At 40.0% G+C, this 11,815-nt stretch overlaps 2 protein-coding genes across 3 annotated transcripts; one reads left to right on the forward strand and one right to left on the reverse strand.

Annotated features, from left to right (window-relative positions):
• The first annotated feature begins 1 nt into the window (after position 1).
• Positions 2–6,611, forward strand: LOC140313480 (CUB and zona pellucida-like domain-containing protein 1). Its single transcript, XM_072391583.1, has 19 exons — positions 2–150; positions 241–339; positions 840–878; positions 983–1,081; positions 1,250–1,285; positions 1,373–1,475; positions 1,640–1,675; positions 1,761–1,859; positions 2,279–2,314; positions 2,418–2,516; positions 3,834–3,932; positions 4,013–4,039; positions 4,116–4,257; positions 4,406–4,611; positions 5,222–5,397; positions 5,527–5,757; positions 5,847–6,007; positions 6,116–6,360; positions 6,457–6,611. The coding sequence occupies exons 2-19, from the start codon at positions 334–336 to the stop codon at positions 6,501–6,503; spliced, it is 1,887 nt and encodes a 628-aa protein (XP_072247684.1). The 5' UTR covers positions 2–150; positions 241–333; the 3' UTR covers positions 6,504–6,611.
• A 129-nt stretch (positions 6,612–6,740) lies between these two features.
• On the reverse strand, positions 6,741–11,361 carry ikzf5 (IKAROS family zinc finger 5). Of its 2 annotated transcripts, none has more exons than XM_072390824.1 (4): positions 11,176–11,361; positions 10,572–10,734; positions 9,714–9,887; positions 6,741–9,441 (listed from the first exon to the last, which is right to left on the reverse strand). In XM_072390824.1, the coding sequence occupies exons 2-4, from the start codon at positions 10,702–10,704 to the stop codon at positions 8,477–8,479; spliced, it is 1,272 nt and encodes a 423-aa protein (XP_072246925.1). In that variant the 5' UTR covers positions 10,705–10,734; positions 11,176–11,361; the 3' UTR covers positions 6,741–8,476. The 2 variants fall into 2 exon arrangements, with proteins under 2 accessions (XP_072246925.1, XP_072246924.1); XM_072390823.1 differs by having other exon boundaries at positions 10,942–11,361.
• Positions 11,362–11,815: the final 454 nt, after the last annotated feature.

The following is an 11,815-nucleotide window of genomic DNA, read 5'->3' on the forward strand; positions in this document are numbered from 1 at the left end:
ACGGCTCTGGCACCAGCTTCAACCTTCTGGGGACATACTGTCAATCAAGGAACATAACCTTCTACTCCACTGGTTATTACTTAACTGTGCGCTTCAGCAGTGATAGTAGTGTAACCTATTCAGGATTCCGTGCTCACTACAAAATAGTGGGTAGGTTATTCTGATGATGGCACTTTGGGGATTTTGTGGCCAAAAAATTGAGACATTAACAATGGGGATTCTTGTTTGTTCTCTCTAAAGACAGAGGCTCTTGCACAAACAACTGTGGCTATCGGGCTGGACCCTGCTCTTGCACCTCAGACTGTACATATAAAGGGGACTGTTGCTCAGACTATGAAGGTAAGCAGTGATAGAAAGTTACCAAATGCATTCATTCAGAATTCTAATTGAGAAATTCTCTGAGGGACTTCAACATTATTTGAATAATTTCACTTTATGATGTTGTGTACTTTTATTTTTATTATGTTTCAGATGGATATAATAGCACATCTTTTGTTACTTATAACAACACACACACCTATCTATTGTGAATGTTTACCTTATTGGTTAACAAAAACAAACACTGTCTCAGCATGTTGACCTTTATGCATTGTGATTTGAATAGCTGTTAAAGCCTTTAATAATAAAAAAGAAAAGAAAGTTTAAAGAAACAGAGAACATTTGTGTTTGTGTTTCATTGCTGCTGCGTCATCGAAACATCAACACTTTGGATTTATATTGAGACTTTTTAGAGAGGGGCTGAACATTAGGGTGGTGAACCACATTGGAAGTAAAAATAATCAAATATGCCTCTGTTATCCTTAATTATCTGACATTATCCTTCACTTTTTGTCAAATAGCTTACTGTTCATCATCTACTCCGGTCCCAGATTCCACAGGTATGAAAAAAAAACCTCTTAGGTTGCAGCTGATTTATCTTCAGCTGTTTCATTTTTAATGCTCAACCTGTTTTGCAATCTCAGCATTAACCTGTGTCTCTCAGCTCAGCCCTCATGTCGATACAACTGTGGTAGTTACCTGGGAAGCTGCTCCTGCTCAAGCTCCTGTCAATACTATGGCAACTGTTGTCATGACTACAACTGTAAGTGCCAAATCAACAGCATTAGCTGGTTCCTCATTGGAAATGCTCACACAGATATGGTGCGATAATATTAGTTTGTTACAGTTACTCAATAAACAGCTGGTGTGAAATACCTGTGTAAACAGGTGCAAAACAAAAACATTGACTCTCTTTTTCATTTTCCTTCAGCATACTGTGGATCAACAACTACAAGTCCCACCACTAGTAAGAAAACCTCTCTACATCATGTAAATGACAGAAGACACCTGATTTTAATTACTAAGAATGATTAATAACTCTCTTGTATTGCAGCTCATCGTTCATGTCGATACAACTGTGGTAACCACCTGGGAAGCTGCTCCTGCTCAACCTCCTGTCAGTACTATGGCAACTGTTGTCCTGACTACAACTGTAAGTGCTAAATCCGCAGCATTAGCTGGTTCTTCATTGGAAATGCTCACACAGATATGGTGGGATAATATTAGTTTGTTACAGTTACTCAGTAAACAGCTGGTGTGAAATACCTGTGTAAACAGGTTCAAAACAAAAACATTGACTCTCTTTTTCATTTTCCTTCAGCATACTGTGGATCAACAACTACAAGTCCCACCACTAGTAAGAAAACTTCTCTACATCATGTAAATGACTGAAGACCTGATCTTAATTACTAAGAATGATTAATAACTCTCTTGTATCACAGCTCATCGTTCATGTCGATACAACTGTGGTAACCACCTGGGAAGCTGCTCCTGTAGAAGCTCCTGCCAGTCCTATGGAAACTGCTGCTATGACTACCAATGTATGTACTCTGTCCCTCAAAGCAAAGACGAGAAGCCACTCTACACTGCTGAAAAGTATTTTGCATCACACTATTACAACGCATTGCTCCAACATTATTGTGTAGCCAAATATACATACACTTCTCATGGGTTAAAGTGGCAGTTTTTTTTCCCTGCTATCCCTGACTGACAACTACTGATGAAATGCAGCCAGCCAGCTCTGAAAACAGCATTAGGTCTTCATTTTTCAAAAAAGGGACTGCTGCTTTCCACTTAGAAGACTTCAATACTTAAAGAAGACTTGAAAAATAGACTTTGTTCAAATTCATATTCAAATCTTTATTGTACATTTTTGTTTATAGTTACATAACAAACAGTATCTGCACACATCTTACTCAAAAAGAAGAGGTGTAAAATATTGTTAATTCTCTCCTCCTAGCTTACTGCGCGTCAACCGCTGAAACACCCACCCCAGGTATGAAACCCACAACAATTGTGATGTTTTTATTTGAATGAATCAGTGTCTAATTTATTCTGCCAGCAGGAAATATTGATGATATCTTATTGGTGTCTCTCAGCTCAGCCCTCATGTCGATACAACTGTGGTAGTTACATGGGAAGCTGCTCCTGCTCCAGCTCCTGTCAGTACTATGGCAACTGTTGTCATGACTATTACTGTAAGTATTCTGGCCCTCAAAGCAAAGCAAATAAGCCACTGCACACTTTGATCACAGCTGCTGCTGAAAAGCATTTTTTCTTCACACTGCAATGTATTGTTCAGCATAATAACTTAAGCAAAGCCTTCCTGAAAGAATTTGTTGAAAGTTCTCCACAAATGTTATATGTAATATCATAAGATTTCTAGACAGATTATGATGCAAGTAAATGAAATAAAATGAGGTGAGTTTGTCATTTGACATGCTCATTATTGACATCCTGGATCTGAAGATTAGCAGATGATTTACTTACTGATTTGATGTATTAGATTGGAACAGAATAGAGTATTTGCTATTGAAGTTGATGGTAAATATTGAGGCATAGACTGTGTCTTTCAGTGTAGTGCCACTAAAAGCCACTAGTAGCTGTCTCCAACAAATTGACTTTCAAGGAGCATCAATATCTCTAATGACAATCTAAATCAGTTATGTCATCCCACCTGTCACCATTGAAAATAATCTCAGAATTAAGTAGATATTGAACTACACAATATTTCCAATTAGATTTGCACTCTTTAACTAGCTGTCTTATCTAAATTTGGTTACTTTTGTCTTGCTGGTTATGTATTGCCTTATGTTGTCGGTACTTACATTAGGAATTCACAGTTCTCCATAAATGTAATGTTTAGAACCCTGAGGAGTTAGTTGTGGGTAAGAATAGGACAAACTCTTGCACTATGCACTTATTTAAGAGTAGGAAAAATACTTCAGATTTCCAGACAAACTCAATTCTGAATGGCATTATAACATCTCCCCACATGTTTGAAAACTCAAAGAAACTACCAGTACGTAGAAAACAGAAGGTTCAGGGAGAAAAAGAGGTTTCAGTGCTGTAAAACCATCAACACACACCTCTTTATAGGCAGACTTACTGCATTGCTATGCCTGACTGATAAATACTATAAATTGTTACACATTTTCTACTCTCCACTTATCAGAGTTATTAAAAAAATAGGTGTTTTACATCCATCCACAGAAATAGATCAAACATTTTTTTTAATTTTGAAATATTTTATTTCACTGTGCAAAGTCTTATTGTGTATTGCTCTTAACAGCTACATAATGAACCACATCTGCATGTGCTTTACTCAAAAAGAAGAGGTGTAAAAGATTGTTAAATATTTTCTCTCCACTTAGCTTACTGTCCATCATCCACTGACAGACCCACCACAGGTATGAAACCCTCAATAACTGGGATTCTTTTATATCCGAATAAATCAGTGTATAATTTACTCTGCCAGTAGGAAATCTTAATGATATTATGTGGTCTTCTCTCAGCTCAGCCCTCATGTCGATACAACTGTGGAAGACACATGGGAAGCTGCTCTTGCACAAGCTCCTGTCAATACTATGGAAACTGTTGTTACGACTACTATTGTAAGTGTCGCATCATGCAAAGCTCGACACATTCTGATCAGTTTTCAAAAAGACAAGTAACCATTTTCTTTTTCAAACAGCTCATTGCGCTGCCACAACACCCACAGGTAGGTTTCTCAGTGTCCAAAATGAGTCTGCTGCAATTGTAGTTCACTCCAGTGACTTGTTGTCCGCCTTCAACAGGGCAATGTGGAGGCTCTCTGTTTGGCTCGGGCACCTTTTCTAGCCCTAACTACCCCAACTACTACCATGACAATGCCTACTGCGTCTGGCAGCTCAGAGCTGCGTATGACCAAAGAATCTTCCTGTCATTCAAACACCTGCAGTATGTAATACATTGTGAAAATTATCAAAGGGGAAATTATGTTTCTTTTCCTCCAGAAAATACATACAAAATCCACCATCATCATGCTTAAATTTGTCCAGATTTTTTTATTTTTTCACTTATCACAGTGTTATAATCTTATTAACAGACTGGAAAACTGCTGCTCCTGCGACTACATTTCCATCTACGATGGGCCATCTGATCATCATGGATATTTGGGGAAGGTGTGCAACAACAGTCTGAGCACTTTTTACTCCTCTTCCAACTACATGACTGTGGTCTTCCGAAGTGATCGTTCTGTGGTCGCCCAAGGATTCAGGGCTGAGTTCATGAGCACTCTGAAACCCAGCTCAGGTACAGTTAGAATTAACTGTGGGAATCATACATCCTGTTCAAATTTCATTACGTGTGTAGATGCTTAATTGTCATTTACCTGATCACCACAGTTATTAAAGCTGTTCACTTGAAAGAGAAGTAAGCATCTTTGCCATTTTGCCGTACTATTCTATCACTGGGCGTCTTATACTGGGGGGTGTCCTGTGGACTGCTCTGGCCCGGGTGGCTGGAGGGCTCTGCCCCTTGGTGTGGGGTCTCTTTTCTGCCCGGGTCGGGACCGTCTCTGTGGTGGCGCTCCCTGTGGTTGTGGACCGTGAGCCCTCTCAGTGTGGTCGGCCCCCAAGTTGGCTTTTTCCCTTGCCTTAGGTCTGGGTGCCCGGCCATGACTCTGTCTAATAAGTGCAGTTGGTCTGAGTCTGTTTGTCTCCGTGTCTCTCTGGGTATTTATGGGGGTGGGAGGGTTGGTATGTTCTATCATTGTTGTTTTTAAGCCTCTGTGAGTCACTTTGTGTTGCTTTTAAAGTATGAAAGGTGCCATATAAATACATTTTGATTTGATTTACGCTTTCATCCTTATGGATATTTAATTAAGAAGCTGTAATTCATTTGTCAACACCATCTGTGCCAGGTGGAGTGGACTGCTCCTCAGACAACATGAACATCGTGATTGAGAGAAGTTACCTGAACTCTCTTGGCTATGACGGCCACAGTTTGTACCTGAATGATCCACACTGCAGACCACGGGTCTCCAGCTACCAGGTGGTCTTCAGTTTCCCCCTAAACACTTGTGGCACCATTAGAAAGGTACACAACATATCATCTTCTGGATAACATCAGAAATATGCAGCTTTTTCTAACCATTCTGACAAAAATGACTAATATATAGGACAGGCATGCAGATTTTTATTTTCCCGTGTCTTCTACATTGAACAGTTTGACGGTGGCAGAATTATGCACACCAACAATATCCGTGCCTACGCCTCCAGCCATGGAGAGATCACACGTCAGTCTCACTTTAAGATGAATGTCACCTGTTTCATGGAGCAGGACTCAGTGTCTCAGATTATGTTTGTTGTTAAAAACGGCGGTAACAGCACCATCACTGGCTCAGGCCGATACAATACCAGCATGGCCTTCTACACATCGAGCAGCTTCTACAACAAGGTGTGTTTGCGTAGTGAGGGGACGACTATGGAGAAAATCGCTGTTGGAAATGCAGGATGCTGACATTTAGCTTTCTCACGCACACACAGGTGACTCAAGTCCCATATGAAGTAACTCTCAACCAGAACTTATATGTACAAGTGGACCTGAGGAGACGTGACAGCAGCCTGATACTCTTCCTTCACACCTGTGTGGCATCACCATCACCCTTTGACTTCAGTTCTAGACCATACTATTTGGTTCGTGATGGGTAAGATGTTTTTTTTTTTTCAGCTCTACAAGCAGTGTTGACCTACACTGGATTCTTTGCCTGTTTTCTAACTAAAAACACGTGTATTTTTCCCTGTTTCACCCTCAGATGTGCTATGGATAACACCTACTGGCCTATCAGTTCTGGCTCACAATCTTTGGCCCGTTTCGGTTTCAAGGCCTTCCAGTTCCTGCGAGCCACAGATTCGGTGTACATCCAGTGCAAGGTCCTGATATGTCCTGCCACGGACGGCAATTCTCGCTGTCGCCGTGGCTGCAGCAGACGTGGGGCCAGAGACCTGGGATCAGAACACGACAGCCAAACTCTGGTTGTGGGTCCCATTAAACTTAAAGGTCGGTATGCATTAAAACATAACTTTGAAATCAACATTGTTGAAAACTTTCTGAGCCAGATGAAACTAAATTTATGACTTCTGTTTGGTTTGTCAGGCCCTGAGAAAAAGGATGAGGGGAATGAAAAGCAGAAAAAGGCTTAAGTGGACACACCAGCAACATGCTCCAATCAACTTTCTGTTCCCTTCTTTGACATACTGAATTATACTTACCATTTTCTGTCTCTCTTACAACCCGATTAAAAGCATCATCAAAAGACAATCTGTGTCTTGCATACTTCAAAATGCCAATTCACAACTGAACATTAAATACTGCTGCTTTTAATCTGCGTTACAGAGTAAAAAAAAAAAAAAAAAAAAGCAGAAATAGAGAACAAAAGGTGAAGGTTCGGTTAGAAAACACTTTACTTATAAATTAGTTGGAATAATCCATCTCACAATAAAATGATTTGCTCAGGGACCGCCAGAAGGCTTAAACATTCACCACTACCTATGAACCTACGACACAGAGAACATAAGGCCATTACTGGATGTCCCCATTACAGGTAAATATGGTAACAAGGAGGTGCTTCTAAAAACAGTAACTATGTTTCTCCACACATGTTGCTAAGCAATAGACAACAGTACCCAAGACAAAGGACAATCCTTCTAAAGTAGCAGTCTTACTGCAACACAGTTTTGATTTTTTGACACTAAACATTGATCTAACCAGTCAGAATACAATACTCAGTAAATATTTAGAAAAGCACTGCGATTCAAATGATGAATCTCAGTTATCACAAAGGCTGAAATGTGGCAACCCCGGTGCTACGTGGCAATTCTGAGAAAATGTTCACATGAGACACAAGACTTTGTGATTCTGTCCTAAACACAGAGATACTGGATACAATATAGAAAGATTAGAAGATGACATGATGCAATTAAAAGGATAAAACCCTTTAAACAAAAGTAGTCATCGTGTTATCGTGATGGAGGAATTTCAAAACAACACGACAAAGTAGCTGGCTGACCAAAAACCACCAATACAAAGTGTGGCCAGGTTTTTACTGCTGATGCCATCTATACATTAGAGCTGGCATCGGCTCTAGTTTCTTAGCAGCATTTAATAAACAGAAATTTGGCCAAAAATAAAAAAATTAATAAATAAAATCATAGCTACCATAGTACAATTACAATGGCCAAACTATTTTATCCTAAGGTTCTGGGTCTAGCTATTGTAATAAGAAGAGGATATTGTAATAATATCTATTCGTCTTCAATATAACAGTCCTCTCCAACTTGGACACAAGAAAGTGACTATGTCAGGCACTGCAACGAAATAGCGATAATGCACCAAGCAAAGAAATAATTTCAACAAGGCTTAAATGAGATCTCTCAAGGCAAATAGTTTGACTTTGAGTTAATGTCATCAGAGGGATAAGTAGATGCAACTCCACGAGTGTTGAGAATTTATTTGTGATGCTACAATTTGCAAAAAAAAAACAAAAAAAAAACCGGTTTCATTTGTCTGAAATTGACTTTGTATTTTTCTAAAGTAACATACAGTTGAGAGCTTGTGTGAAAAGTTCTTGACTCTGGTGAGCGCAGTTGTGCTTTTGCAAGACGTGATGCGCGTTTACAGAGATTTACCACATATGAAATATTTCTTAGACATTTTTTATGGTCAGGAAAGCTAATCTGTTCATTTCAGGTGTTTATGGGAACGTCCTACATATGAACTGCATTGAATAGTAAATAAATGTTTTATTGTTTTTTTTTCAATTAGAGCCAAAAGTCAAAGTTAATCCAATATTGGGTAACCTACATCCTGAAATAATGTTCTTCTGTTGAGCTAAGAAGGGAAATGGTTAATATGGTTTATGACCATATAGAAATGCGACTGCCTCCACCACAAATAGATTCCCAACCTGTCAAAAAACACTGATCATTCCTTTGTAATACACTGGAATGGGCACCTTTCGTTGTACAAAATTAAATCATCTGAATGTTGATATTCTCCTGTGTCAGTACAGCTTTTAAAGACTAAGCTACATAAAGGCCAAGTGAAAGACCAATAAATAAAATGACTTTAGAGTAAAACAAAGCGGTCCATTAAAAGTTCTCTCTGTGTTCAGCTGTTACTTGTGCTGCCCACGTGCAAAGTGGCAGGCAAAGTCGTACTTGCTCTTGCACTTGTGACCACAGATGTTGCACTGGAATGGGTTTTCATATCCATGGCACCCCATGTGGATGGTATAGAGTATGTTGTCAGGAAAGTAGATGTCACAGTGCTGGCAGTGATGGAGCATGTGGGGGTCCTGAAGAGGGGCAGACAGGCCCGGGGCCGGTGTGCTTGGTTGGCTATTGGAGATACTAGGAGTGCTGGTGCGCCCGCTGTGCTCGCTACATGGTCCACCTCCAGGACTGCAGTTACTGTGTGGAGGGGCCCGGGGCTCTGGGGTAACTGGTGAAGAGGAAGAAGCATGAGCCATGCTGGCAGTGACAGCCACAGGAGCTGTGGCAGGGTGAGGCTGCTGGATGAGGAAAGGCTTCTCATCCACGACAGACTCTGCTCCAGGAGACATGGGAGGTTGAGTCTGGGCCTGGGTCTCTGATGGGAGGCTGGCCAACTGGCCTGCCAGGGTGGACAGTTGATTCAGGGGATTGTCCATGACCATATCGTGATGATGGTGACTTTGATTCGTGGAGAGTCCTTCCTCGACGCCTCGACTCTGATTATCATAGGTTTCCTGACGTAAGTGGGGCAGCTCGTGGGAGAAGTCGTTCACATTGTCAGCCTTGTGCACCACCATAGAGGGGGGGCTAAAATTGATGAGGAGCCGTCGACCATAGCCCAGCGAGCTGGCTTTTTTCTGTAAAACACTCAGCATCTTTTTATGGGAAAGTGACCGAGCGCCTTTCATAGGCAAGAGTTTGTGACGTCTGCGTCGATGGTGTGATAAGTTGCTACGGTCGCTGCAGCGGAAGGAGCACAGCTCACACTTGTAAGGCTTCTCACCTGTGTGTGAGCGCATGTGGGCCTCCAGGTGACGCTCATAGGCTGAAGCAAATGGGCACAGGTGGCAGCGGTGTGGTTTCTCTCCTGTTTGTTAAGAAAATCAGGCTTAATAGCAAAATCTTGCCAGAACAGCATTTCTCATGATATTCAAGTACTCTAAGACGCTCCACTGCAAATATCGTAAATACCAAGAACTTTGTGACAAATTAATAAACGAAATAAAAAAACCTACAACTGTGCCGTTCTCTCAGATGGTTACAAAAAAAGATCAAAACAGATCAATAAATAAACTATTATGTCTTGCTAAAGTAAGTCCATGTGTGGGAAACACTACAGTATTATCCACAAAGCCTTACCTGTGTGAATCCGAATGTGTTCGATGAGTCGGGCTGTGCCTCTGGTGGCATAGTTGCAATAACGACATTTGAGCTTGCCATCATAGGTCCTCTCAAAACCATCCACCAAGATCCCTGAACTGTCTTCCAGTGATAAGTCAACTGAGGGGTGATCCAGACCATTCTGACTGCAGTCTGCAGGCACCAATATTTGCATTATATATAACACAGAGAGAAAGTAGATGAACGTCACACTAGCATTCTGCAACATAACATGATTACAGCACTTTTCCATTGTTGAATAAAACTATGGTAAACTGTATAACATGGGTCATCTTCAAAATGGTGATTAAATATTCTCCAAAACTCAACATTTTGTGGGATTTGCTGTAAAGAAAAGTGGTCCAGCCAACTAGAAAGGAAGTAAAAACATGTTACATTTAGATCAGCAGTACTGTAAACGCCTTTCTCACTTACTTTAACTTATTCAACTGTTGCCTGGCCTTAAATTGGCAGCATAAAGCTTATATTTTATATATATATATATATATATATACACACATATATATATTATATTATTTTATATAACATTTTCACACTGAAATACGAAATCGAAATACCCTCACACTTCTCAATACTATCACCTACAACTAAGAAATATAATCGAAAGGAACAGAAATATATATTTTGTGACAAAATCATGTTAAAAAAAAGTCTAATTAACTGATAAAATACAAGTTTGTGCTCTCAATGATTTAACACTGGCATTCATCAAAGACATGTACAGATACTAACAATAAACATGAGAGCATTCACGAGACTTCCAAGAGACTCCAAACACATACGGTTTTACGCTGCAGATGGCAAACAGCTGGTTACCTGCTGGCAGCTCATCTGCCTCCTTCACGCCGCTGACAGAGCCCGATATCATGTTGACATGCTGTGTCTGCTGGCTCAGATACTCCTGGAAATCCTTCACAAAGTCCAGCGTGTCCGGCTTTTCCTCCCCCATTGGAAAAGGTGATAGTAATGCAAATGCACACTGAAACAGACATTAAGACACGTCTTACTGTGGCTGACAAAGTCATTGAGGTGTGTATCACAGAGATTAATCTGCATCAAGAACTTCACTTGTAACACAACTAAGATTTTATGGGAACAACCATGTAATTTAACAGATTTCAAAAGAGTCAAAGTAACAATGTAGTTGACACATCAGCAAACTGATTTTTAAAAGATTCATACCAACCTTCTCGAAGACAACCAGCTAGTTAAATGTAACCAATTTTGGTTGCTTTGATTAGCCGTTTAGATGCTAGCCAGACACAAAGACAATATAACCCAGCAAAACACTGATTGACAAGCAGGAAATCGGCACGATCAGATGTCTGGTCGGTCGCTGCTATACGCAGCTTCTCACCATCGTCATGTTGTTACCAAAGCTACGTACGCTACGTTAGCCACACAGCTAACGTTAGCCTACCTTGGAGAAAGCCTTTTAGTCAACAGCAACGCCGAATGTTGAACAACACGTCATTATTTAAGAGTACAACGACGTTTAAATATGTTTCCCATTCGACAAAACCAAACGATATTTCAGACAAAAACAGCCTGCTAAATCAAAACAATTAACCCATCGAGGGGTTAAAGTTCACTATGAGTGCTCTGATAAAACCTTCCCGCTACAGCTACAGCTACAACATACTCTCAAAGAAAGGTTCCTACCGGTTTACAAAGTCCACAGTTTACAAAGCAATGTGGTGTACCTGATAAAGAGTTTAAGAGAGTTTAATACAGTTTGAATCATCTACACACCATTACAAAAAATATAGAGGAATGCAGTCAAATGCTAGGCAATTTAAATTCAAACAAAAAACAAACAAACAAAAACAACAACCTGGAACTAAACAAATGAAAAATATTAGAAAAATAATGTCCAGGTCCATGCTAGTTGGTGCATAAAGGAGTTCTTGAAGCGGTCAATGGCCCTAAACATTTTTTTTAATTAGATTTTTTTTTTAAAGGAATATTGAATTTATTCAGTATTATGGCAGGCTGAACAAAAAATAAACATCCTTGCTCATATTTATACCTTAAAAACAAATAATTAGGTCTTATCATTT

The sequence above is a fragment of the Leuresthes tenuis genome, unplaced genomic scaffold, assembly GCF_036924035.1.
Source record: "Leuresthes tenuis unplaced genomic scaffold, fLeuTen1.0.hap1 SCAF_8, whole genome shotgun sequence".
Lineage (NCBI taxonomy): Eukaryota > Metazoa > Chordata > Actinopteri > Atheriniformes > Atherinopsidae > Leuresthes > Leuresthes tenuis.

Bases quoted from the DNA above. Each gene is read 5' to 3' on its own strand.
- LOC140313480 (XM_072391583.1), top strand. The intron at 1,676-1,760 runs GTAAGAAAACTT...CTTGTATCACAG, and splicing joins AACTACAAGTCCCACCACTA to CTCATCGTTCATGTCGATAC. The intron at 3,933-4,012 runs GTAAGTGTCGCA...TTTTTCAAACAG, and splicing joins CTGTTGTTACGACTACTATT to CTCATTGCGCTGCCACAACA.
- ikzf5 (XM_072390824.1), bottom strand. From the start codon at position 10,704: ATGGGGGAGGAAAAGCCGGACACGCTGGACTTTGTGAAGGATTTCCAG. The intron at 9,888-10,571 runs GTAACCAGCTGT...TGGTGCCTGCAG, and splicing joins GGCAGATGAGCTGCCAGCAG to ACTGCAGTCAGAATGGTCTG. The intron at 9,442-9,713 runs GTAAGGCTTTGT...CTTAACAAACAG, and splicing joins ACACATTCGGATTCACACAG to GAGAGAAACCACACCGCTGC.